The sequence below is a fragment of the Macaca thibetana genome, chromosome 2 (genome assembly GCF_024542745.1).
Source record: "Macaca thibetana thibetana isolate TM-01 chromosome 2, ASM2454274v1, whole genome shotgun sequence".
In the NCBI taxonomy this organism is placed as follows: Eukaryota; Metazoa; Chordata; class Mammalia; order Primates; family Cercopithecidae; genus Macaca; species Macaca thibetana.
The window spans coordinates 44305765-44333576 of NC_065579.1; the positions used below are offsets into that span (position 1 = coordinate 44305765).

The 27812-nt window shown below is 43.1% G+C and overlaps 1 protein-coding gene across 1 annotated transcript in view; it reads left to right on the forward strand.

Moving 5' to 3' along the window:
• Window positions 1-21440, forward strand: part of GRK7 (G protein-coupled receptor kinase 7) — a 40912-nt gene extending 19472 nt beyond the window's left edge. Inside the window, exons 3-4 of the mRNA XM_050778100.1 lie at window positions 10061-10335; window positions 19680-21440. Of these exons, the coding sequence (XP_050634057.1) occupies window positions 10061-10335; window positions 19680-20016 (612 nt within the window). The 3' untranslated portion in view covers window positions 20017-21440. The remainder of the gene's footprint in view (window positions 1-10060; window positions 10336-19679) is intronic.
• Window positions 21441-27812: the final 6372 nt, after the last annotated feature.

The following is a 27812-nucleotide window of genomic DNA, read 5'->3' on the forward strand; positions in this document are numbered from 1 at the left end:
GAAAGCGAGCCCAGCGAAGCCAGGGGCAGGAGCGGCCTCCGCGCGACACTGCTGCGCTCTTGATTCTGCGGCCTGGGGCCGAGCACGCGGGGCGGGCGGAGCCTCGAGCTAAGTCCCCTGGGGTCCCAGGGCCGCATTCCTCTGAGGTCTGCAAAGGCCACTGCTTAAAGGCGCAGAGGAGCAGCTGGGAACGAGAACAAAGCGGCCAGGCCCCCCTCGGAGGAAGGAAGGAGCGAGCCCCAGGAAACAGCTGATAGCGCTAAGCTCAGCTTGTTTTTTTCCTCTGCTCAACAGTTCTCCTGCCACGGCAAACAAAAGATGTACATTCTGATTCCCTCTTCTGTTTGGATTGTGCTGTCGACTGGATCTGGTTTGTGATGAGCTGGGGGAAGAGGCATCCGCGGGCGGTTTCTGGCTCGGCGTGGCAGTGTGCTTGGCCGCGCCGGATCGCGGAGCTTCCTCTCCCGCTCCTTTTTCCCCGCCTGCGTCGCTAATCCAGCCTGGCCCGGCCTGGCCCGGCCACCCCAAGGGCCGACACGGCCATTTCTTTTGATAGTGGAATTGAAGGTTGCCAAGTTTTCAGATTTAATGGGAGCTAGAGGGTTGCGGTTGTCCTTGACCTTGAAGGACCTGCGCGCACACATACTTTTTCACGGACTTGTAAAACTGTTAAGATGTGAACTGTGCCCTCTCAGCTCCACCAGAAGCCCCTCCCTGTTCTCTGCACTGCGAAGGTCACAGTCTGGTTCCTGGTTGTCCAGAGCCACACTGGGACTCTGTCCAGGGCCACTGGGCCCTGCCAGTTCGGTTGAGAGTAACAGCTACAGGGTCAATGGAAGAAGCCAGCACTCAACAGCAAGAACAATGTAGCCGGTATCTGGACAGGTCCTGACGGGCTTGGGATCTTAATCCCACCTTAAGGTGTCTACCTTCCCCAATGTCTGGACACCTGTAGGTGACAGGTGGCCCTGATGGGACTAAGCAATCCGCTTGAGATTACTGTACTAGAAGGACTTCCCGCTGCCCCTTAGGGGGTGGGGGAGGGGCACTGGCACTGCCAGGCATCCTAAACCCCGTGAGGTCTGATGCTCGATGTCGCCCAATGCTGGGTATACTTGGTTTTGCCTGACCAGGTGTTGACCGTGTGGGTCTGGAAAGGTCACCATAAAACCCAAAGTAAAATAAGGTAAAACCCAGAAAGGGATACAACGCACGCACACACACACCCCTCCACTAAGAGGTGCTGACACTTGGGCAATCCCTACAGCCCTGGGCATGGCGGTTCTGGTCACATGCACTGAATGAGACGGTTCTGATGCCGCTGAGACGGAGGCACACGGCCCTGTGTAACTGCAGGAGTTAAACTGAGCTGTAAGAGGTCAGCGTGGTTGGACCTGCTCCACGCTGCTTGGCGCGTTCTCTCCTCCCACCCTACTCTGAGGAGGCAGTTCACATGCAGAAGACAAATGGCATAAAGGGCAGGCAATTAATTTTTTCAGCTGGAGGCTGCGATGGAATGTGGGTGCTTAAAGTCTGGCGTGCGCCTCTAATTCCATTCTCCTCAGTGAAATACCTCTGCTCTTCAAGGAGGTGGTGCCCTTCAAAGTTCCATGGCTGACATTTTCTGTCTTTAGGACCAAGAGGTGAATTTAGTCCTGAAAATTATTTGGAATGAATCTAAGGCCTTCCTGCATGCTGTCTCATGCTCTTTCCACTACACCAGGGAGTCTACAGTGCTGTAAAGATGGCAGGCCAATTCTTTACTTATTTCCTTGGGGAGGTGGCTGCAGAGCATGGCTCAGGGTCTGGTTCCATCTCCCAGAACCCTCTGCTGTGTGGAGCAACCAAGCCAGCCTGAGACAGGCAAAGAATTCACTGGGATAAGGGGAAGGGAAACATCTTTAGCAAGAATGCTAAAGATCAAGGACTTAGTACTAGGCAGATAGGGAGAGGGAAGAAGGGCACTCTACAAGGGAGAAAAGAAATCCTGAAGGGAACTTGGAGGGATAAGAAAAAGTTACTTCACCTGCTTCCATAGAGGTGGAATAATGTAGTAGTTAAAAGTGCAGTCCAGGGCAGGTGTGATGGGTCACACCTGTAATTGCAGCCCCATGGGAGGCCGAGGCGGGTGGATCACTGGAGGTCGTGAATTCGAGACCAGCCTAGCTAACATGGTGAAACCTTGTCTCTACTAAAAATACAAAATTAGCTGGGCGTGGTGGCGGGTGCCTGTAATCCCAGCTACTTGGGAGGCTGAGGCAGGAGAATCACTTGAACCCGGGAGTCGGAGGTTGCAGTGAGCCGAGATTGTGCCACTGCACTCTAGCCTGGGTGACAGAGTGAGGCTCAGTCTCAAAAAAAAAAAAAAAAAAAAAAAAAAAAGGTGCACCCCGTGTGTGATTCTCGGGTTGGTGATCTTAGGCCAGATTTAACCTCTCTATGGCTCAGTTTCCTAATCTGCAAAATGACCGCAATCTCATAGGGTTATTATGGAGATCAAATGAGGAATTCACATAAAGCACTGCAGAAAATATTTAGCATGGAATAAGCACTCAATAATGTTTTCCATTATTATTTCCAATTTTTCTCTCAGCATGTGTTTCACAATCCTTTGTTCATGGCAAGGTGTGTTGTCCACTTTCATCCTACACCTTCTACTGAGCAACTTAGGTTTATCCAGTATCCTCATTAGTACATTTAATCCTTAATGTCACTCACCTTTGAAATGTGCTTATTGGATGGGTGCCACACAGAGCAAGCTCACAATAAATGTTGCTGAGTAGAACTTACTGACTGCCACGGACTTAACTTCGTTTGGATGTTGTTTATAGTCTTTCTTTATGCCTCTGCACCCCAGCAGAGTCATAAAGAACCGGAGAGAAGCAGGACCTGAGAACATGAGGCCCAAAGGAGAGCTGTGGGAAGTGAAATACTATATTCAGGGAGACCGTCAGCTCCTTCCCATCTCAGTTCCCTGAATGAAAGCAGGCAGGCTGATACTTCTCAGGTGGGGAATGGAGATATCCCACCTGATCCCTCTCATCAGTTGATAAGCTGGATACCACAAAGTTTATAGTCAGCTTTTTGGTGCTTCACTCTTAAATATGAATGAATAGACAAAGATCAATTGTCGTTTGTAAAAAAAAAAAAAAAAGCACTCTTCAAAATGAAAAACAGAACCAAAACAATCAGAGGAAAAGAACTTGTAGAAAACAGGAACGATGCAGGGACTAGAAGAGATCATTTTTTAAAGCTTATAATTATTATCTTTTGAGATTAAAGAGAAGATAAGGCCTCCATGAAACAAGAACAAATGCTATAAATTGAGAAACATTCACAGAACAACAAGGACATTTGGAAATAAAAAATATGTAAATATATTTGCAGAAAAACATGGACAAATCTTAAAGATGTGTTAAACACATTAAGTTGGACACGAAAGAATACGTACTATACAATTCCATTTATACAACATTCGAGGACGGACAAAACTAATCTATAGTAACAGAAGTCAGAAAGTGTTTGTCTGAGAAGTGGGGAGGACTGACTGGCAAGGGGCACAAGGGAACTTTCTGGACAGACAGAAATGTTTTATATCTTGTTTGGGTGGTATTTATGAGGGTGTATTTAATTATGAAAATTCATTGAGCTGAATATCTAAGAACTGTACACATTATTGTATGTTAATTACATATCAATAACATCATATGGGCAAAAATGAAAAGTTCAGTAGAAGAATTAAGCCTCTATATCTAGCCATCAGTTTACAAGAAATGCACAGAAGAGAGGAACATGTTAAATGGCACCACAGGAATGCAGTCAGCAAAATCTGACTGTGGGAAACTACAGTTTGGCCCCTTTTTTCCAACAAAAACTTGCGAGGTGGGGAAGAAAGACAGAGGAGGAGCCTATAAAAGAGATTTAAGAGACAATCATTGTATGAACCACAATACATTGTATGAACCACATTTGATCCAAATTTAAACAAAAGTTTAATGATTGTTTAAATGATTGTATGATTTAAGTTTAAATTTTACTTTTAAAAGTTTATAGGACAGTTGGTATACAAATATGTCCAGATCATATTAAATAATTATTCTTATTTTTTAAATGAGATAATGTTATTGTAGCGCTTTGTTTTGGTGTGTTTTCTAAGTGACCTTATCTTTTAGAGATTCATAGTGAAATATAAATGATGCATGACTAGAACAGTCAGGAGAAGTGGGAAGGGACATAGGTGAGACAATATTGGCCATGTGTGGGTAACTGTTGAAGCCAGGTGAAGACTACTTTGGGTTTATTATTCTACCTCTGATTTGTATATATTTGAAGTTTCCCATAATAAAATACTTTTTTAAAAATAGAAGAATTGGAGAAAAAAATAGAGGAAGTCTCCCCCCATGCCCCTCAAAAAGAAATAAGAGATAGAAGTGGACATTAGGAGCAAAAGGTAAGAAACATAAAGGATAATAAGTTCAATATTTCTGAAAAAAAGAGAAGAGACAAAATGGAAGGGAGAAAATGATCAAAGAAATACTATGCGAGGCTGGATGTGGTGGCTCATGCCTGTAATCCCAGCACTTTGAGAGGCCAAGGCAGGAGGACCCCAGAACCAGCCTGGGAAGCAGAGAGAGACCCCATCTGTACCAAAAAAAAAAAAAAAAAAATTAACTAGGCATGGTGGCATGCACCTGTGGTTCCAGCTACTCAGGAGGCTGAAGTGGGAAGATTGCTTGAGCCTGGGAGGTGAAGGCTGCAGTGAGCCACGATTGAACCACTGCACTTCCAACTTGGGTGACAGACTGAAACTCTCTTTCTCTCGCTCTGACACACACACACACACACCACACACAAATAGTATGACATAATTTCCCAGCACAGACAGCCACTGGTTTCTGGATTGAGTGGCCAGCTGATAGCCATGATAGCCAGCACCATGGATGAAAAAAGCCCCACATCAAAGTATGTCCTTGAGAAATTTCGTCAGATTGGTGTACTGGACCACAAACCTCACGCACCTTTCTACATTCCCTCTACTGCCTCCTTTTCTGTCCCTCTTGGACAGCTCTCTGTCAGCAGCACATCTAGGCTGGGTTGCCCCTCCACTTTCAGAACTGGATGAAATATCATCCTGTAGGGTATGGAGCCTTATTTCCTGGGCAGCTGCTAATCAACTGGATGACATGTCAGGCAATACAGCTCTTCGGATAATCCTTGAGCAATGGAAACGGGAGATGGGAAGGACTGGGCAGCTGCATCTCCCTCGTCTACTCTCTCCTGTGCTTCCTCCTTGTGTCCCTTCCAGAAGAGTCCCTTGTGCCTGATGAACCAGCAGCCAGCTGGGCATCACATCCCCCTTCCCTCACTCTCCTTTTCCCTTCTGCATATTCTATTATAAAAACTTCCAAGCATACAGCAAAGTTGAAAGAATTTCACACAAGCACCTTTGAAATACCCATTACCTAGAGTTTATCATTGACATTTTAACAGCTTTATTGAGATACGATTTAAGTACCATAAAAACCATTCATTTAAAGTGTACTGGCTGGGCGCAGTGGCTCACGCCTGTAATCCCAGCACTTTGGGAGGCCAAGGAGGATGGATCACCTGAGGTCAGGAGTTTAAGACCAGCCTGGCCAACATGGTGAAACCCTGTCTCTACTTAAAAAAAAAAAAAAAAGCCGGGCATGGTGGTGCACACCTGTAGTCCCAGCTATTCAGGAGCTGAGGCAGGAGAATCGCTTGAACCCAGGAGGTGGAGGCTGCAGTGAGCCAAGATTGCACCACTGCACTCCAGATGGCGACAGATGTCTCAAAGGAAAAACAAAAAGTACCGGTTTTTAGTACATTTACAGAGGTGTGCAAACATTACCACAATCGATTTTAAAATATTTTCTTCACCCCCAAAAGAAATCCCATATCCTTTAGCAGTCACTTCCATTACTCTGCACTTCCATCCCCAAGCAACCATTCATCTATTTTCTGTCTCTATGGAATTGCCTATATTAGACACCTCGTATAAATGGAATCATGCAGTATATGTCATTTGTGACTGGCTTCTTCCATTTAGCATGTTTTCAAGGTTCACCCATGTTGAAGCATGTATATCAGTACTTCATTCCTTTCTTCCCCATCCTCCCCTCCCCCAAGACAGAGTCTTGCTCTGTCATTCAGGTTGGAGTGCAATGGCGCCATCTCGGCTCACTGCAACCTTTGCCTCCCAGGTTCAAGCGATTCTCCTCTCTCAGCCTCCCAAGCAGCTGGGATTACAGGCGCCCCCGGCTATTTTTTGTATTTTTAGTAGAGACGGGTTTTCACCATGTTGACCAGGCTGGTCTCTAACTCCTGACCTCGTGATCTGCCTGCCTCAGCCTCACAAAGTGCTGGGATTACAGGCGTGAGCCACCACTGCCGGCCAGTACTTCATTCCTTTCTATGGCAAATAATATTCCTTGTATATCATTAGCATTTTACTAGATTTGCTTAATCAAATGTCCATCTATCTATCCATCCTCTCTATCCATCCATTTAATCAATCTTACATCTTTTGTTTTCCAGTAAACTCACTTCTCTTTTTTCCAAGCCTTTGCACCTTCAGCTTGCACACCTCTCAAATCTATCTCAGATCACTATCCTCTGTGCAAAGGAGGCTGGGAGAGATGTTGTCGTTAGTCATCTGGCATTTTGTGATAGAGGGAGGCAAGGGAAAGGGAGGCTGGGAATAGATTTGCTACCTAAGAATACAGTTTCTCAATCCCATCTCCCCTCCCTCCATGGCAACCCCCAGATCATGTATTCTAGAAACACCAAATTCCTTAAAGCTCCCTGAATACCTTACACTTTTTCTGACTCCATCTCTTGCACATGTTCATTACCTGGATAGCCTTCTAGGTGTTTCCCTCATATTCAGGCCAACTGTGGCTCTTCAGTGAAGTATTCTCAACACACACACACACACTCACACGCACTCACATACATACACACATAACACACACATATACACACACTCACATACACACATATACATACACTCAAATACACACACACATACATACACACACTCACATACACACATGCACACACACATACACACATGCTCTCATACACATATGCTTACATACACACATGTACATTCACACATATGCTCACACCTACATACACACATACATACGCACGCACACTCACATGCACATACACACAGGCACACATACATACACGTTCACATACACATGCACACATACACACATGCTCTCATACACATATGCTCACGTACACTCACATGCACATACACACACATATGCATACTCACACACTCACATATACACATACACACCACACTCACACACACACTCGCACATACACATACACTCACACACACTCATACACCGACACATGTATACACACACACACATATACATACACCCACTCACATACACACACATACTCATACACCCACACTCACACACACACACACACTCATATACACACACAATCACACGCACACAATCACATACGTACACAAGCACACACCGACCCCGTGGGCCCCCCTGCACGTGTTCCACACTCTGTTGAATCAACCTTCTGACTGTCTGTCTCAACCAGTCTCTAAATCCTCAAGGGTGGGGGCCAGGCCTTACAGGTCTCGGTATCCCTGCAACTCATTGCGGGGCATGACTCAACAAATGTTTTCTGCATAATGAATGGAAAACATCTAGTCACCGTCTTCGTGGTTATTTAATTAAAAACATGGCATGCACTAGGTGAGGCCCTGTGATAAACGCCTGGATTTGGAGACAAAGATGAGTAAGACTGTATCCTGGGCCTCAGAGGTGCCTACAGGACTCTTGTCTGGACAAATGCAAAACTGGACAAGATGCCAGGGCAACAGATGTAAACCGGGACTGTCCCAAGCAAACCGGAACATATGGTCACCCAAATTATACACCAGCTTCTCTGAAAACAGCAGTGCCATGCTGACTCATGCACACCCGTTAGACCCTAGTCACTTCCAGAACTTTCTTGTTCAGGCCAATCACTCTTCATTAGTACTTGGATTGTTTATGTTTTTTCGTTGTTGTGAACCATGTGGAAATTATCCATGAAATTTTATATTTCTAAAGCCTTACATTAAAAAATACTTAAGCAACTAGAAATAAAACACCTAATGCACAGCTCAACACTTCCTAATGTTTTCTTCATAGAGACAGGGTCTCACTAAGTTACCCAGGCTGGAGTGCTGTGGTTTGTCTATCGCACCACAGCCTCGAACTCCTTGGATGAAGGATCCTCCCATTTCAGCCTTCTGAGTACCTGGGACTACAGGCATACACCACTGCACCCAACTTTTCCAACCTTTCCTGAAGTACTGAAATGCATAGTTGTAATCAGTGGGTGACAATCATTACATATATAAATTTCTTGGTATTAACAATAGACTCTGGTTTATCATCTTATTGATGGACCTTTGGGTGTTTCCAGCTTGTGACCATTCTGAATTAATGAAGTTATGAACATCTCAATATAGATTCCTTTTTCTTTCTTCTGAGTCTCTTTGAGGTACATACTCCAAAGTTAGATAATCTGGTTGAAAGACAGGAACAGTTTGTTACTTTTTGTTTCCCATTGCTCTCTGTCATATTGCTTTCCGAAAAGTCCGAGTCGGCTAGGCATGGTGGCTCACACCTGTAATCCCAGCACTTTGGGAGGCTGAGGTGGGAGGATCACTTGAGGTCAGGGGTTCAAGACCAGCCTGGCCAACATGGTGAAACCCCATCTCCACAAAAAATACAAAAATTAGCCAGGTGTGGTGGTGGGCGCCTATAATCCCAGCTACCTGGGAGGCTGAGGCAGGAGAATGGCTTGCATCTGGGAGGTAGAGGTTGCAGTGAGCTGAGATCAGGACACTGCACTCCAGCCTGGGTGACACAGCGAGACTCCATCTCAAAACAGAACAAATCTGAAGTAAATATATACCTTAAAATTGCAAGGTGTGTTGCAGATTTCATTAAATATTTGTTGAGTAAATACATGAATTAAAATCAATGCAGCCGTAAAAAGACAAATATTGCATGATTCCACTTATATGAGGTACCTAGAGTAGTCAAATTCATAGAGAGAGAAAGTAAAATGGTGGTTGCCTGGGGTTGAGGGGAGAAGGAATGGCAAGTTGTTTAATGAGTGTAAATTATCAGTTTTACAAGATGAGTAGTTCTGGAGATTGGTTGCACAACAGTGAGAATGTACTTAACACTACTGAACTTACACTGCAAAATGATTTAGATAGTAAATTTTATGTGTAATTTATCATACATACAAGCATATATAAATTTATATGTATTATATATAGAAATAAGTATGTATGTATATATAGTGAATATGTATATATATTTAATCTAATGATCATTTGGCATACATTGTCAGTAGAAGTGTGCCTGTAATACATAGTCATGCATGTAAAATGAAATTTCATGTGTGTGCAGAATTTCCTCAATTAAAATGACAGTGTTAATTATTCAGTGCAGAGACAGGCAGGCAGAGGTGTGTGTGATGTTAATGTTATTACATGGCACATAGAATAAGAAACATCATAGACTAGACAATATATGAACATTTAATATTAGTAATAAAGTGCTCAACCTTAAAAAAATCATATGCATCTAATTTTCTATTATCTGTGAACTTTAAGAAAGGCAAAGCTTAGGGGATCTTACAGACATCCACTTGAACTTTTCATCTTAAAGATGAGGTGATGAGCCTAAGAGAGGTAACAGATTTTCCCACATCAAGAGCAGCTACGGCTTCCCTTTTCTTGATGACCTTAGCCACCAACTCTATCTCATTGGCCAAAATGAATCTCATGGCCTCCCCTGGCTGCACCCAAAGCTGCTGGGAAAGCAGCAAAAGGAATAGGTTAGACACATTGCCACTCCAAACAAATAGGGTTCCCTGAACAAGGGAAGAAAAGGAGAATATGTATTAGGTAGGCAGTCAGCAGTGTCTGCTGCACTCACCTTATTGTCTTTGTTCTGTGTTGTCTTGTTTTTTGTTTGGGATGTTACAGGCTGGAACCAATGGTTACATGGCTCCTGAAATCCTAATGGAAAAGGTAAGTTATTCCTATCCTGTGGACTGGTTTGCCATGGGATGCAGCATTTATGAAATGGTTGCTGGACGAACACCATTCAAAGATTACAAGGAAAAGGTCAGTAAAGAGGATCTAAAGCAAAGAACTCTGCAAGACGAGGTCAAATTCCAGCATGATAACTTCACAGAGGAAGCAAAAGATATTTGCAGGCTCTTCTTGGCTAAGAAACCAGAGCAACGCTTAGGAAGCAGGTAAACTAGCAGGTAACAGAGAGGATTGCTGACACCAGTATTGTCCACAGGGATTGGGAGAATACTTTTGATTTGTGGCAACATCTTGGAATTAAGTATTATGATTTTCCTATTTTTACTTGCATATTATATGGTTAAATATTTCTAATACTTTCAAACACTATGAGCACTTTCTGTGGAACGATCTCCAAGATGTATTTTAAGGTGGAAAAGTGAGGTGCAAAACAGCTTGTGTTAAAAAAAAGAAAAAAGAATACATAATTCAAATGGTTATATAGAATATTTGAAAGAATTTATAGGATTGGTTATGTCAGATGAAGGGAAATTGGGGGCTGGGGATGGGGATGCAAATAAGAATTTTCACTGTATCACCTTAGTTTCTTTTGCATCTTGAACCATGTTGAGTAAATAAATGTATTAAAATCACATGCAGTCATAAAACAAAACAAATATTGCATGATTCCACTTACATAAGGTACCTAGAGTAGTCAAATTCATAGAGACAGAAAGTAGAAGTCAGGGCAGGGTGGCTCATGCCTGTAATCCCAGCACTTTGGGAGGCCAAGGCGGGTGGATCACAAGGTCAGGAGTTCAAGACCAGCCTGGCCAAGACAGTGAAACCCCGTCTCTAATAAAACTACAAAAATTAGCCAGGCGTGGTGGCAGGTGCCTATAATCCCAACTACTCGGGAGGCTGAGGCAGGAGAATCGCTTGAACCCAGGCGGCAGAGGTTGCAGTGAGCTGAGATCGAGCCACTGTACTCCAGCCTGGGTGACAGAGTGAGACTCCATCTCAAAAAAGAAGAAAGTAAGTAGAACGGCAGTTTCCTGGGGTTAAGGGGAAGAGAAATGGGAATTGTTTAATGAGTATAAATTATCTGTTTTACAAAATGAAGAGTTCTGGAGATTGGTTGCACAACAACGTAGTGTGAAGGTACTTAACACTGTTACATACATTATCTATTCAAAAATAATTCAAACAGGCTGGGCACAATGGCTCACACCTATGAGCCAGGTATGGTGGCTCACGCCAGCACTTTGGGAGGTTGAGGTGGCGGATTACCTGAGGTCAGGAGTTTAAGACCAGCCTGGCCAACATAGAGTGAAACCCCATGTCTACTAAAAATACAAAAAATTAGCCAGGAGTAGTGGCAGCCGCCTGTAATCCCAGATAATCGGGAGGTTGAGGCACGAGAATCACTTGAACCCAGGAGGTGGAGGTTGCAGTGAGCCGAGATTGCACCACTGCACTCCAGCCTGGGCAACAGAGCAAGACTCTGTCTCAAAATAATAAAAATAATAATAATGGTAATAATAATTAAAATAAAAACATAAAACTACCAGTACTGATAGTCACAGCTCTGGAAAATTCTGTTCCTTTCAAATGTCTCCCGTAGCATATCATCAGTCCTTCAAAAAATATTTACATGAGCACAAATGATGTTGCCAGCTGTTAAAATTGAAGCCAAGTTTTATGGTTTATGATATAATAATAAGATTAAGCTATTTTAGAAGGCCGGGCGCAGTGGTTCATGCCTGTAATCTTAAAACTTTGGAAGGCCAAGGTGGGAGGATCACTTGAGTCCAGGAGTTCAAGACCAGCCTAAGCAACATAGAGAGACCCTGCCTCTACGGATAATAAAAATATTAGCCAGGTGTAGGAATGCATGCCTGTAGTCCCAGCTACTCAAGAGGCTGAGGTGGGAGGATCACTTGAGCCCAGGAGCTCAAGGCTGCAGTGAGCTATGATCATGCCACTGTACTCCAGCATGGATGACAGAGCAAGACCCTGTCTCTAAAAAAAAAGATTCTATAGAAGAAAAAAAGAAGTAAAAGTTGGCCTGTGAAAAGACCCTTGGCAGTGAGTGACTATGTTGTGTAGGGAGAAAATCAAGAGCTTTAGATTCACGATAGATTCAAGTCCCAGCTCTGCTATAGACTGGTTATTTTACCTCAAGCAATTGAATTGCTTTCCTTGAATCTCAATATCCTCATATATAAAATGAGGAGATTGTGGGTATTATGGTTAATTTTATGTGTCAACTAGGTTAGGCCACAGTACTCAGATATTTGGTCAAATATTATTGAGATATTTCTGGGCAGATTTTTAGATGAGATTGACATTTAAATCAGTAGACTTTGAGTAAAGTAGATGACTGTCCATAACGTGGATAGGCTTGATTCAATCAGTTGAAAGCCTTAATAAGAAAAGACTGACTTACCCAGAAGAAATGGGAATTCTGCCAGCAAACCACCTTTGGGGTCAAACTGCGATCCTTCCCTGGGTTTCCAGCGTGCTAAACTACCCTGCAGACTTTGGATTTACAAAGCCCTAAATGAAATCTCTCTCTCTCTTTCTCTCTCTCTCTCTGTCTCCCCTTCTCTTTCTCTCTCTCCCCATCCCTCCTTCCCTTCCTCTCTCTCCCTCTCTCTTTCTCTCCTTCTCAGAGAGATTTATATGTGTACACTCACACATTGTCAGGGAGGAAACACATTCTCTACCCTCTTACCCTCTTACATTCAGTTATTGGAGACTTACAAATTATTATTATTATCTTTTGAGACAGAGTCTCACTCTGCTGCCCAGGCTGGAGTGCAATGGCATAATCTTGGCTCACTGCAATCTCAGCCTCCCAGGTTCAAGCAATTCTTCTTCCTTGGACTCCCGAGTAGCTGGGATTACAGGCACCCACCACCACACCCAGCTAATTTTTGTATTTTTAGTAGAGACAGGGTTTCACCGTGTTGGCCGGGATAGTCTCGATCCCACATGCTTCACACACAATTCTGTTGACCAGAACTCATCCTCGGATCCTGCCTACGAGTGAGGGGGCTGACTAGTGTCTTCTGCGTGCCCAGGAGTGAGAATCAAATAGGATATGGTGACCACTGACAATCACTAACAATCTCTACCCTCATGGTCTTCAGTGAGTATCCGAGGGTGCGGGAGCAGTGGCTGAGTCAGGAGGAAAGTCTGTTTAGATGACTTCCCCGAAGGGAAAAACACCCACTTGGATGCCTCGATTCCCACGTTTGATTTAAAATCTATCTTGGCCGGGCGCGGTGGCTCACGCCTGTAATCCCAGCACTTTGGGAGGCCGAGGTGGGTGGATCACCTGAGGTCAGGAGTTCAAGAACAACTTGGCCAACATGATGAAACCCCGTCTCTACTAAAAATACAAAAAATTAGCCCGGTGCGGTGGCGGGTGCCTGTAATCCCAGCTACTCAGGAGGCTGAGGCAGGGGAATCACTTGAGCCTGGGAGGCGGAGGTTGAAGTGAGCCAAGATCACGCCACTGTTCTCCAGCCTGGGCAACAAGAGCAAAACTCTGTCTCAGGAAAAAATTTAAAAAATAAAAATAAAATAAAATAAATCTTAATACTCTATAAGCAGACTTTGGATTTACAAAATGAAATATCAAACTTCATGAAAATGCGACCTTAAGGCACTGTAAACACCACTTTAAAGCATACTAAACACTGGTCACTGCCTGAAGCTGCTTCCTCAAGCAAAGCCTTTCTAATAAAGCATCTGTTGTTGTGACTGTTTTGAATAAGACTGTTTACAACATTAGAGAAAAGGCATATAAAAAACAGCTGTTCAGTGAAACAGAAAATCTTCCAACATTTTTTTTTTCTTACGGCCTCTATAACTGCAGAATCTTCCAACATTTTTATTTCAACTCTTTATATTTTTAAAAAATTTAATCAAATGAGATCACGTTGGATTAATGTAGTGGGCATCCTCCAAGCCAAGGCAAATGCCTCGACAGCATGTTACACAGCGGAGTTCAAATGCTCCCTCCCTGTTGCCTTCTTAAGCATTTGAAATGAATTAAGAACCCTTCTCCTTTAGACATCACTGAAAAGGATTACCTTCTTTGCCTTTATGGGTCTGGGAGTTAATTTTGCAGAGAAGCCAAAAGCTTTTCTGAGCATCTCCAGGGGCTCCAGATGGAATCAACTACAGGGTCTTCCAAAGAAATAAATGGTGAAGACCACTTAGGTTTCTGCAGGTTTTATTCTGGTGAGCCAGTGCAGCAGAACAAGAGCAAATAATCGTGAAAGTCTCTGACTTAAGTGCTTCTCCAACACACAATTTCATGCCAATACCTACTGTTCTTGGCAGACCAAATTCCCTTGTGGGCCTCATGTATGGGCAGGTGGTATCTTTGCTTCATTGACTATTATAAGAAAATCCATTGTAATCTCTGTGTGGGGTTCCATAATACGAGAGCCTCTGTTAATGCTCTGAAATATATTCCACTCCAATGAGCAGAAGTCCTCCCTGCAGCTGCCACTTTGGCTGTTACAAAAGATAATGCCTCCAGCAACAGCCTCTCCTATTTGTTCAAAGTGCACCGCACAATGATGGGCCAAAAGAGCCCTGCACAGAACTGCCAGGGAAAGATGCAAGAGTGAAATAATCAGCCTGCTCTTTTAATGACAGACCTGTGGTGGGAGTTGCTAGTGCAAGAGATCAAAGACATCATCTTTGTGGTGGCCCAGCCACAAGAACAAGGAATGGAGATTGGAAAGCCCAGTCTTCACTGGTAGCAGCAGCACCTACAGACATTTCTTGGGAAAAGGTATACAAGGCATGAATCCTGCCCTCCAGGGGATTGTCGTTGGGTTATTGAAGAACATAAAGGAAACCTCAAAGTGACCCATGGTTTCCTTGTCTTTTATAATTAGTTGCAAAAGGGCTGCAGTCAGCCACCACTGATGGACAAACCAAGGCTCCCTGGGCGTGGTGGGCTTGAGATGCTATGTGAGAACTGTTCATCCTGATGTAAAGACTGGTCTGGCAAGTCTCCCAAGGTTACCAAGCTCCTGGGCAGTCTCCATTTACTGCTTAGACTGAGTTTTTAAGGGCCCTTTTGGCCCCTGGTACGGTGTGTTCAATTCATGTCTGCCAGTGGTCATGGAAGCGATGCAAGTACCTTCCCTGTGGCACCTACTCCCATTCCAATGCCTTCATTCTCTTTTGAGACATGCAGGTCTGGGGCTCATTCCTGATCTATTTGGATGGCATTCTAGCTCTATCCTTCTGCCACATTTAAAAATCTGATACCTTTAAAAGGTGAATGTTTCTGTGTAAATTATACCTCAATAAACCTGACTTTTAAAAAATCTCTCTTTTTTTTTTTTGAGACAGAGTCTTGCTCTGTCACCTAGGCTGGACTGCAATAGCCCGATCTCGGCTCACTGCAACCTTTGCCTCCCAGGTTGAAGCAATTCTCCTCCCTCAGCCTCCCAAGTAACTGGGATTATAGGCATGTGCCACCACGCCTGACTAATTTTTGTATTTTTCAGTAGAGACAGGGTTTCACCATGTTGGCCAGTCTGGTCTCAAACTCCTGGCCTCAGGAGATCTACCCACTTCGGCCTCCCAAAGTGCTGGGATTACAGGTGTGAGCCACTGTGCCTGGCCTAAATATCTATTTTTGAAGCTTACATGTATCTCAGTAACTCTCCCTCAAGGCTCTTAACCTACAAGATGTAAACCACGCAGACACTGGGGCAGTCGGTTCTGGTAGATGGCAAGCCTGCATTTTCTTTCTTTCAGTTGGTGGAGACTTGGTAGAGACTTTGGGAGAAAAGACACCCCTTGTAGCACCTTTGATCCAGGTCTCCATACACAGTGGGAAAAGTCCACGAAGTTCCGGATAGACCTTTCTGGAAGTGGGTAGGGCTGGGTCACAGAACAAGAACCCAAGGAATCACTGGATCATCAGATGCCTCCAATTAAGTTTCTCTTCTCATAATAAAATTTAATTATAAATTTTCCTTTGAAAAAGTCACCTATTTACTGTGGCTTCCTTAGATGCACAGTTATTCATGAATACAGAAGCACATAAAGGAGTCAAAAATACAGGAGTTAGAGACAGGGCTGTTGTACTGGTTGAATGTAATAATATAATGAAGAGCTGAATGTTGTATTAACTGAGAGTAGGCCCTGAATAAATGTCAGTTATCCTCATTCTTGTTATTAGTTGTGCCATTATTGGATATTGCCTTTAGTCATCTTGCTGGGCAGAGTCTGTTGTCGTTATCATCTGACATAGTGGGGAATCTCCGAAGGGAATATATGGGGCAAACTCTCAATCCTTTCCCAAAAAGCTTTTTGATATCTTGAATGGAAAATGTAAAGGATGGACCATTAATATGATTAATTTCTATTAAGGTTAACTTATGGCAGAAATTGACTTTTTTTAAAAGGAAGACATTTCTTTAAAAAAAAATCTTTTATTTTAGATTCAGGGAGTATATGTGCAGGTTTGTTACAAAGACATATTGTGTAATGCTGAGGTTTTGGATGCAATTGAATCTACCACCCAAGTAGTGAGCACAATACTCAATAGATAGTTTTTCAACCCTTGCCCCACCCCCAAAACATCTAGTAGTCCCCCGTGTCTATTGTTCCCATCTTTACGTTCATGTTTACCCAATGTTTAGCTCCCACTTATAAGTGAGAACATGCGGTACTTGGTTTTCTGTTTCTATGTTAGTTCACTTAGGAAAATGGTCTCCAGCTGCTTCTATGTTGCTGAAAAGAACATGGTTTTGTTCCCTTTTATGACTGCACATTATTCCATATTGTGTATATACCACATTTTCTTTATTCAATCCACCATTTATGGACTCCTTAGTTGATTCCATGTCTTCGCTATTGTGAATGGTGCTGTGATGAACATATGAGTGTATGTCTTTTTGGTAGAACAATTTATTTCCCTTTGGGTATATACCAGTAATAGTATTGCTGGGTCAAATGGTAGTTCTATTTTTAGTTCTTTGAGAAATCTCCAAACTGCTTTCCAGAATGGCTGAACTAACTTACCTTCCCATCAACAATGTGTAAGCATTCCCTTTTCTGTGCAGCCCCTCCAATATGTTTTTGTTTGGTTGGTTGGTTTGTTGGTTGGTTGGTATTTTTTCGTTTGTTTTTTGTTTGTTTTTGAGACGGAATCTCATTCTGTCACCCAGGCTGGAGTGCAGTGGCACGACCTCAGCTCACTGCAATCTCCGCCTCCTGGATTCAAGCAATTCTCCTGCCTCAGCCTCCTGAGTAGCTAGGACTACAGGCACACGCCGCCACACCTGTCTAATTTTTTGTATTTTAGTAGATATGGGGTTTCACCATGTTGCCCAGGCTGGTCTTGAACTCCTGAGCTCAAGCAATCTGCCTACCTTGGTCTCCCAAGGTGCTAGGATTACAGGTGTGAGCCACCGTGCCTGGCTGTTTTTTTGTTTGTTTGTTTGTTTTGTTACTTCTTAGTAATAGCTATTCTGACGGGTGTGAGATGGTATCTTATTGTGGTTTTAATTTACTTTTATCTGATGATCAGTGATAATGAGCATTTTTTGATATATTTGTTGGCCACTTGTATGTAGAAGATGTTTCTCAATCAGACCAGGAAATCTATCCACATTTTTTTTTGTTTGTTTTTTTGAGACAGAGTCTGACTCTGTCACCCAGGCTGGAATGAGCTCACTGCAAGCTCTGCCTCCCGGGTTCATGCCATTCTTCTGCCTCAGCCTCCCCAGTAGCTGGGACTACAGGCGTCCGCCACCACACCCGGCTAATTTTTTGTATTTTTAGTAGAGACAGGGTTTCACGGTGTTAGCCAGGATGGTCTCGATCTCCTGACCTCGTGATCCGCCCACCTCGGCCTCCCAAAGTGCTGGGATTACAGGCGTGAGCCACCGCATCTGGCTATTCACATTTTTTAGAGGAAAAAAAAAATTTTGAATCTGATGCCACAAAACAGCCCACTTTTTATTTTGTTAAAACCTAGATTTGGCCAGGCACAGTGGCTCAAGCCTGTAATCCCAGCACTTTGGGAGGCTGAGACGGGTGGATCACAAGGTCAGGAGATCGAGACCATCCTGGCTAACCCGGTGAAACCCCATCTCTACTAAAAAATACAAAAAACTAGCTGGGCGAGGTGGCGGGCGCCTGTAATCCCAGCTACTCGGAGGCTGAGGCAGGAAAATGGCGTAAACCCGAGAGGCGGAGCTTGCAGTGAGCTGAGATCCGGCCACTGCACTCCCGCCTGGGCCACAGAGCGAGACTCCATCTCAAAAAAAAAAAAAAAAAAAAAAACCTAGATTTAAGAGTAACTAAGAGGAGTATGGTAGGCAGCCCCTAAGATGGCTCCCAATGATCCCCACATCCTGGCATTCATACCCATGTATGATCCCTTTACCTTAAGTGTGGTCTTCCTTCAATAAGAAATAGAATATGGCAGAAGTGATGAGATGTCACTTCTAAGATTAGATTATTAAAAAAACTGTGGCTTCTATTTTGAGCATTCTGTGTGTGTGTGTGTGTGTGTGTGTGTGTGTCTGTGTGTGATCACTGACCTTGGGAAAGCCAGCTGCAATGTTTTAAAGCAGCCCTGTGAAGGCTCATGTGATAAGGGATGGAGGCTTGCAATAACCACATGAGTGAGCTTGGAAGCAAATCCCCCAGCCTCAGCTGAGCCTTCAGATGAGACCACAGTCTCAGCCAGCAGCTTTACTGCAACCTCAGAAGAGACTGTGAGACAGAGACACCCAGTTAAGCCATGTCCAGATTCTTGACCCTCAGAAGCCGTGAGATAATAAATGTTTGTTGTTTTAAGGCACAAAATTTTGGAGCAATTTGTTACACAGCAATAGATAACTAATATTAATAATAGAGGTTACACAGTTGGGAACATGCTTTTTTCTTTAGATACTGGAATAATTTCTAGCATAGAGATGGAGGGTTTGATAATAATAATCATAGTGTTGAATACTAAATTTATGCTAATTCCTACTACTGCAAATTGCTAATGGATTTTTTTAAGTCTTTAAAGAAATAACACCAAGATTATTGTGGCAGTTGGGGAGGTAAGTGGGGCTTCTGGAAATCATATCATATTACCAATAAAGAGATACGAGTGCCGCCTTTTAAAATGGGAGTGGTGGTTGTGTGGGACAGAGATATGCTTAACTTGTTCTGTGTGACCCTGAAAAGGCAATGACTGGAAGCTACAGGCAAGCAGGTGTGGTTCTACAGAACTTTCCTAGTATTTCCTTGAAACACCAAGAATAAAAGTCATGTCCAAAGCTTCACTATTTAAAAATTGCGTCTACAGGTGAAAGCTGTCTACAAATAATGAGAGTGCTGTCTATTTATATGGGAATTTGGGGTGATTTCAAAAGCTATTATTTTTCAGTTATTCTTTATGTTATTATATTGTCTTTGCAATTAAAATAAAATGTAAGAAAAGAATGCTACACACTTTGTATTGTTAGAACGTGTCCCATTTTGGTTTGTTAACTCTGTCTCAGGCTGATGTCTCCTTTCTTCACAGAGAAAAGTATGATGATCCCAGGAAACATCATTTCTTTAAAACGATCAACTTTCCTCGCCTAGAAGCCGGCCTAATTGAACCCCCATTTGTGCCAGACCCTTCAGTGGTTTATGCCAAAGACATCGGTGAAATTGATGATTTCTCTGAGGTTCGGGGGGTGGAATTTGATGACAAAGATAAGCAGTTCTTCAAAAACTTTGCAACAGGTGCTGTTCCTATAGCATGGCAGGAAGAAATTATAGAAACGGGACTGTTTGAGGAACTGAATGACCCCAACAGACCTACGGGTTGTGGGGAGGGTAATTCATCCAAGTCTGGCGTGTGTTTGTTACTGTAAATTGCTCTCTTTACCAGACAGGTGGCAGGAGTCTCGGCTGACATAATCCTCGAATGTTCCCAACACGTGGAAATCTGTGGAATGAGGGATAATCAGTTAGGAGGGTGACATCGCAACCACAAAACAATTCAAAGGACAGGCAAGCTCACTACTAGGACACATTTTATTTTCTTTCTCTTTCTTTTTTCATAAAGATGAGTAAAGTCTCAGTTTTCACTGAGGGCTGGGAAAAGGAACACTCAGGTTTATTTTGATAAACTGAAAGCATCAGCCTTTTACCATCATGTCCCTGTGTATTACGCAAAGTCCTAGGAACAGAGAATGGAACTTTGTGGTGTGCCCAGAAAATGAGCATTTGCAGTTCTTAGTAAATAATCATTTTAGTTTTTCTTTGTTTATATCTTTTTTTCCCTTCATCTTTCTCCTGCTTCTATACTTATAAAAAGGATTTTGAAGCTGGAAACAAATGTTCCTGACATTCTCCCTCTAAAAAGGAGTGGGTTACAATATTTTGGCAATGTTTTAGATCACAGAATAATTTTCAATTTCACTGACAGTTTCTTTCACAATTTTTTGGAAACAATTTACTATCATCATATTGAAGCATTTTAAATGTAAACATCCATGAGGTCTGTGAAGTAAAGCATTCTGTAAAGTTAGTTGAGTCCTTTAAGTCATATGGTAAACTCGTACTACCATATGCCATCGGTTCCCAAACTCTGCTGAACTTTGGAATCATCTAGGGATCTTTTAAAAAACGAATGCCTGACTCCCATCCACAGACATTCGGATCCCCACTCCCAGGTATGGGAACAGCTTGACCATTTAGAATTTCAGAAGCTCCCCAAGTGAGTCTACTGTGCAGCAGTTTGGCAGGCACTGCCATGCACATGTGAATGTTATTACATTCGATCTTATTTTGGTTGCTCAAAACTTCAATCATACATTTTGATGGCAACTTTTCAAATGTCCCCAAAGCATGTCATTTTAGCAATTGCAGTATAAATGAAACAAGACAATCTATTCATCTTAGAGCTTCTCTTGTCCTTGCACACTTTAGTTTCTCACACATATCTTGGGAGCTTGGTCTCTTGGCTATTTCAAAGCCTGAAGGAGACCTATGGGCTTAGAAATTGAGTTGAACAGGCCAGGTGCAGTGGCTCATGTCTGTAATCCCAGCACTTTGGGAGGCCGAGGCGGATGGATCACGAGGTCAAGAGTTCAAGACCAGCCTGGCCAACATGGTGTAAACCCCGTCTCTACTAAAAATACAAACATTAGCCCGGTGTGGTGGTGTGCATCTGGAATCCCAGCTACTCGGGAGCCTGAGGCAGGAGAATTGCTTGAACCCAGGAAGCGGAGGTTGTAGTGAGCCAAGATTGCGTGCCATTGCACTCCAGCCTGGGCAACAAGAGCAAGACTCTTGTCTCAAAAAGAAAAAAAAAAAAAGAAAGAAAGAAAAGAAATTGAATTGAAAAAATAGTAGCCCTCATTTCAAGTGGCTGCCCAGCCAGCACTGTATGGTAGAATTAGCACTTCTCAAAAGCACAGCCGAGGTGAGAATTCTACAGCTGCGAAAAAATATTTGGGATACAAATATAAAGCTGGGTGATATTTTTTAAAAGGATGTGTGTGTGCATAATAAAATCTAAATTTATCCCAGTGGTAAAAAAACCTGGCTGAAGTCAATTAAAAAGTTTTGTCCCTTGAGTTAGGGATTCGAAAACTGCAAAAGTGTCAGTCAAAAAAATGTTGGTTAGTGGGAATCCAGCTAACAGTAATACTCATCTACAAGACAGCATTAACCATACCTGGAACAAGTTAAGAAGAAGCCCTCTGACAGTTGAGGCCTAGGCGTGCACCTGTGGCTCACTTTCCCACTCCCCTTCCATCCTCAGCATGCTCCCTAATGCTCCAAATCCTAACCTAGGATGCTTAGAGTTCTGTGTCACCAAAGCAGGATACAAGTATGCCCAGGAGATTTTCTTTTTTTTTTTTTTTTAGGTAAGAAAGTAAATTAAAGTTTGGTTAAGTTTTGAACAAGTCCCTTTTAACAAAAAACCGATTGGTGATTAACAGAAATCCAATTAACCAGAGCACTCCAATGGTAGAGTTCTCAGGATTGGGCTTTATAGACATTTAAAAACAACATAGTGTTTATTTGTTGATTATGCCTTAAAGCTGGCAGAGGGACAAATGCAAACTAATAATTAAAGATAAATATCTCAGTTTTAAAAAGGACAAAAAAATTGGAGAGATAAAAAAATAAAAATGTCTTGTTGCATTGGTTCCTTAGTGTGAATTGCCTCTGCTTTCAATAAGGTTTAAATGGAAATCTGTTTTATGTCTTAGAACTAACTCAGGAAAATAATTGAATAAGTAGTTGTATTAATCCATTCTCACACTGCTGTAAAGAAATACCTGAGGCCAGGCATGGTGGCTCATGCTTGCAATCCCAGCACTTTGGGAGTCCAAGGCAGGCAGATCACCTGAGGTCAGGAGTTCGAGACCAGCCTGGCCAACATGGTGAAACCGTGTCTCCACTAAAAATATAAAAATTAGCCAGGTGTGGTGGTGTGTGCCTGTAATCCCAGCTACTAGGAAGGCTGAGACAGGAGGATTGCTTCAACTTGGGAGGAGGAGGTTGCAGTGAGCCAAGATTGTACCCACTGGACTCCAGCCTGGGTGACAGGGCAAGACTGTCTCAAAAAAAAAAAAAAAAAAATTCCTGAAACTGGGTAATTTATAAAGAAAAGAGGTTTAATTGGCTCACAGTCCCACAGGCTATACAGGAAGCATGGCTGGGGAGGCCTCAGGAAACTTACAGTCATGGCGAAAGGCAAAGGGGAAGCAGTCATGTCTTACATGGCCGCAGAACGGAGAAGGGGGGGACAAAGGCCACACACTTTTAAACAACTGGATCTCGTGAGAACTCACTCATTATCATGAGAACAGCAAGGGGGGGAATCTGCCCCCATGATCCAATCACCTTCTACCAGGCCCCTCGTCCAACATTGGGGATTACAATTCTACATGAGATTTGGGTGGAGACACAGACCCAAACCATAGCAGTAGTCAATAATTATAAAAATAGTAAATAAAAATCACCAAGTAATTGTGTCTTGAGATCTAATTATACACTGTGTGGCACTGGGGACACCATAGAGAAAAGACAACCATGTAAGAAAGGTAGTGTGGTATGGAATACAGAACGTAGGTTCCTGTTGTGTTAATATTCACATTTTAAATCACGAAATGGAAGCTCATAGAGATTTTGTACCTCAAGTCCCACAGCTTCACAGGATTGTTGTGAAGACCAGAAATCATCTATATGAAGCCAGTAGTGCATGACTTGCACACAGTAGGGGCATAATCTGTTGAAGACTGTGGCCAGTAACAGTGGGTTGAGAGGGAATGATCAGGGGACAAAACCACTAAGGCCTGAACCAAGATGCCTTAATGAAAAGTTCTACAGGAAATAAGAGAAGAAAGAGATCTGGGTCCCTGGAAGTGCTTGGGAAGGAAAATTTTTGTACAAAATAAAAGAAAAATCTAAGTAGAATGAGTGGGGAAGTTAGAGTCCGAGGCTGCTCCCAGGCCTCTCTGTCATATGTGGGCTCCCATCTGGATCAAGTCCGAGTGCAGGAGGGTCGCCATGACATAGGCAGGTGAGGGGCAGGCCTGACACAGGAGGTTAAATGTTGGAGGGTAGAGAAATGCAAAGGGATAGGTGCAGGGTGTTGTGGAGGTTAAGGAAAGATTTAAATCAGATGCAGCCAGATGCCTCATCAAAGGAAGGATGTAATTTTTGAAAAGACATGATGCTGGACCAGGCATGGTGGCTCATGCCTGTAATCCCAGCACTCTGGGAGGCTGAGGCGGGTGGATCATGAGGTCAGGAGTTCAAGACCAGCCTGGCCAACATGCTGAAACCCCCTCTCTACTAAAAATACAACAAAATTAACTGGGTGTGGTGGCGGGCACCTGTAATCCCAGCTACTTGGGAGGCTGAGGCAGAGAATTGCTGGAACCTGGGAGGTGGAGGTTGCAGTGAGCCAAGATCACACCACTGCACTACAGCCTGGGCGACAAGAGAGGGACTCCATCTCAAAAAAAAGAAAAAGAAAAAGAAAAGACATGATGCTTGCTTATTTTTTAAAAGTTAAAATGACCTTATATTTTAATAGAAAAGCTCATTAAACATAATGAAATATCGGGGGAAATAAACACATATCTGAGTTAAATATTTATACAAAGAAGAACCAGGGAGAAGTCATTTTTTTTCTTCCAGTTTATCAGGGATTATTTTGAATGTTTGTTTCTCAAATGAGGAGATGGAGTTAATAAACTGCTGGAAGGGGCTGAGAACAGCTGTGCAAGGCAGAAAAGATGAATGATGTTTTTACAGGAAATAGTATGAAGTTATTGATTTTACCTTTGCAAGCCACAAAGCGTTAAAAATTGTTCCCAATTTTTAATTTTTATTTTTAATTTTTTTAGATATGGGGTCTCACTATGTTGCCCAGACAGGTCTTTTGAACTCCTGGCTTCAAGTGATCCTTCCGCCTCAACCTCCCAAAGTGCTGGGATTACAGGTGTGAGACACTGCACCCAGCCTCAACTTTTTGTTTTAAATATAATTTTTTTTTTTGAGACAGAACTTTGCTCTTGTTGCCCAGGCTGGCGTGCAATGGTACAATCTCGGCTCACTGCAACTTCCACCTCCCAGGTTCAAGTGATTCTCCTGCCTCAGCCTCCCAAGTAGCTGAGATTACAGAAGCCTGCCACCACACCAGCTAGTTTTTTGTGTTTTTAGTAGAGACGGGGTTTCACCATGTTGGCCAGGCTGGTCTTGAACTTGTGACCTCCCATGACCCACCTGCCTTGGCCTCCCAAAATGCTGGGATTACAGGCATGAGCCACCACACCCGGCCTGAATATAAATTTTAACATGTTTCTCATTTAGGTAATCAGGCATAAATGTGAAATGATTCAACAATTTTTGCTTCTCAGAAATTGCAAGGCATATCTTTTGAAATCATTAAAGTCTACCAGATGGGCCAGGTTTGGTGGTGCACACCTGTAATCCCAGCACTTTGGGAGGCCAAGGCAAGAGGATCACTTGAGCCCAGGAGTTCAAGATCAGCCTGGGCAAAACCCTGTCTCTGAAAACAATACAAAAATTAGCCAAGCGTGCTGCATATGCCTGTAGTCCCAGCTACTTGGGAGGCTGAGGCAGGAGGATTGATTAAGCCCGGGAGGCTACAGTGAGCCATGATCACACCACTGACACTCCAGCGTGGGTAACAGAGCAAGACCTTGTCTCAAAAGTAAATAAATTAATTAATTAAAGTCTACTAGATCAATTTTTAAATATCACTATACTGCATGTATCATTAGGGCAGTTTAATAATAAGACAATTTATGCAAATTGTTCTGACAGTAACATGTGATGAAAACTAATGAACACAAATAATCCTTGCTTCTTAAATTGTTTTTTTTGGCAATTGTAAATCTTTTTTTTTTTTTTTTTTTTTTTTTTTTTTTTTTTGAGACAGAGACTTGCTCTGTCACGCAGGCTGGAGTGCAATGGTGCCATCTCGGCTCACTGCAACCTCTGCCTCTTGGGTTCAAGCGATTCTCCTGCCTCAGATCCTGAGTAGCTGGGACTACAGGCGAGCACCACCACGCCTGGCTAATTTTTGTATTTTTAGTAGAGACAGGGTTTCACCATGTTGGCCAGGCTGGTCTCAAACTTCTGACCTCAAGTGATCTGCCTACCTGGGCCTCCCAAAGTGCTGGGATTACAGGTGTGAGCCACTGCACCCAGCCCTAAATCTTAAAAGGGAAAAAATGATACAAGGTACATAAGGAAAAAAGATAAGCACAAGTATTTTTTTTGCCTGGAAGACTGACCATATTAGCTATTTAGATTATTTAAAAAAATAGATTGGCCAGGCATGGTGGCTTACACCTGTAACCATAGCACTTTGGGAAGCCGAGGCAGGAGGACCATGAGGTCAGGAGTTCGAGACCAGCCTGGCCTACATGGCGAAACCTCGTCTCTACTGAAAACACACACATACACACACACACACAAATTAGCCAGATGTGATGGTGGGCACCTGTAATTCCAGCTACTCAGGAGGCTGAGGCAGGAGAATCACTTGAACCTGGGAGGCAGAAGTTGCAGTGAGCCAAGATCATGCCACTGCACTCCAGCTTGGGCAACACAGCAAGACTCTGTCTCGAAAAATAAATGAATAAATAAAAATAAAAATAAAAGAGACACTGAATTTTCTTGAATCATCTGGGAAAAATCATTGCAGTTATTCAGACTTATTTGTTCTTTCTTTCTTTTTTTTTTTTTGAGATGGAGTCTCGCTGTGTCACCAAGGCTGGAGTGCAGTGGCACCATCTCAGCTTGCTGCAGACTCCACCTCCTGGGTTCAAGTGATTCTCCTGCCTCAGCCTCCTGAGTAGCTGGGATTACAGGCACCTGCCACCATGCCCAGGGAAGTTTTGTATTTTTAGTAGAGACGGGGTTTCACCATGTTGATCAGGCTGGTCTCAAACTCCTGACCTCATGATCCTCCCACCTCAGCCTCCCAAAGTGCTGGGATTACAGGCACTTTGAGCCACCATGCCTGGCCTGTTATGTTAATAAATATTGGTGTCTGTCATGTGTCAAGCTCCATGTTGGTTCTGAGACATATGCTAGGTTTTGTCTCTTTAGGATTTTTAGATTGCAAACTGTTTTTATTCCCCTGTGTATCAGTAAATCTTTACATCTCTCTGAGTGAAGATGAATTTTGTACTTTCCATTTCTTCCCATGTTTTCTGTACTGAGCTTTTTTTTTTTTAATTAGGAAAAAACATATGATTTAAAGCCAGGCAGGACCCGTCATCATTGGAGGGGGGTGTGACACGTGCACAAGCTGGCACTGGCAATAACCACCCCCCAGAGAACCCGCCCCTTCTCCCCAGAGGGCATCAGCCTGAGTACGGGAGTACGGCCGTGACTCTGGGCCCAAGCCAGCAGCCTCCCTGGACAGAGCCAGCAGCTGGTGCCTGAGATTGGGCCAGGTCAGTGGTTCCACAATCTAGACCATTAACTGTCTGGTCAGGGGTGGAGTTTTTACCAAAACTCAGAGAAATGAAAGAAAGGATAATGCAGCAAGCTTTCATACGCTATTTCATATGCTATTCACTTTAAAATATGAGTAGTTAAAATGTGTTTTTCATGAGGTGGTTATATTTGACAGAAGTAAACACTAGAGACCCTATTAACTATCTTCAAAATGTTATTTTGAAATTTTACTGACCCATAAGATCTGAAAATCTAGGAACCCCGGGGCTGGATGACCTTGAATGACCTTCCAAGTGTAGGGAAACATTTGTGTTTCAATGGAAAACCATTCATTGTCTAGAGAAGGCTCTACAACTTTTCCTGTAAAAGACCAGATAGTAAACATTTTAGACTTTGCAGATGCAACTTCTTAACTCTGCCTTTGTCTTGTGAAAACAGCCATAGTAAATGTTCCAATAAAACTCTGCGGGCTGGGCGCAGTGGCTCACGCCTGTAATCCCAACACTTTGGGAGGCTGAGGCAGCTATATCCTTTGAGGCTAGGAGTTTGAGAGACCAGCCTGGGCAATATGGTGAAACCCTGTCTCTACCAAAAATACAAACATTAGCTGGGCGTGGGCATGGTGGCACATGCCTATAGTCTCAGCTATTCCAGCCTGGAGACAGAGTGAAACCCTACCTCAAAAAAAAGAAAACAAACTTTATTT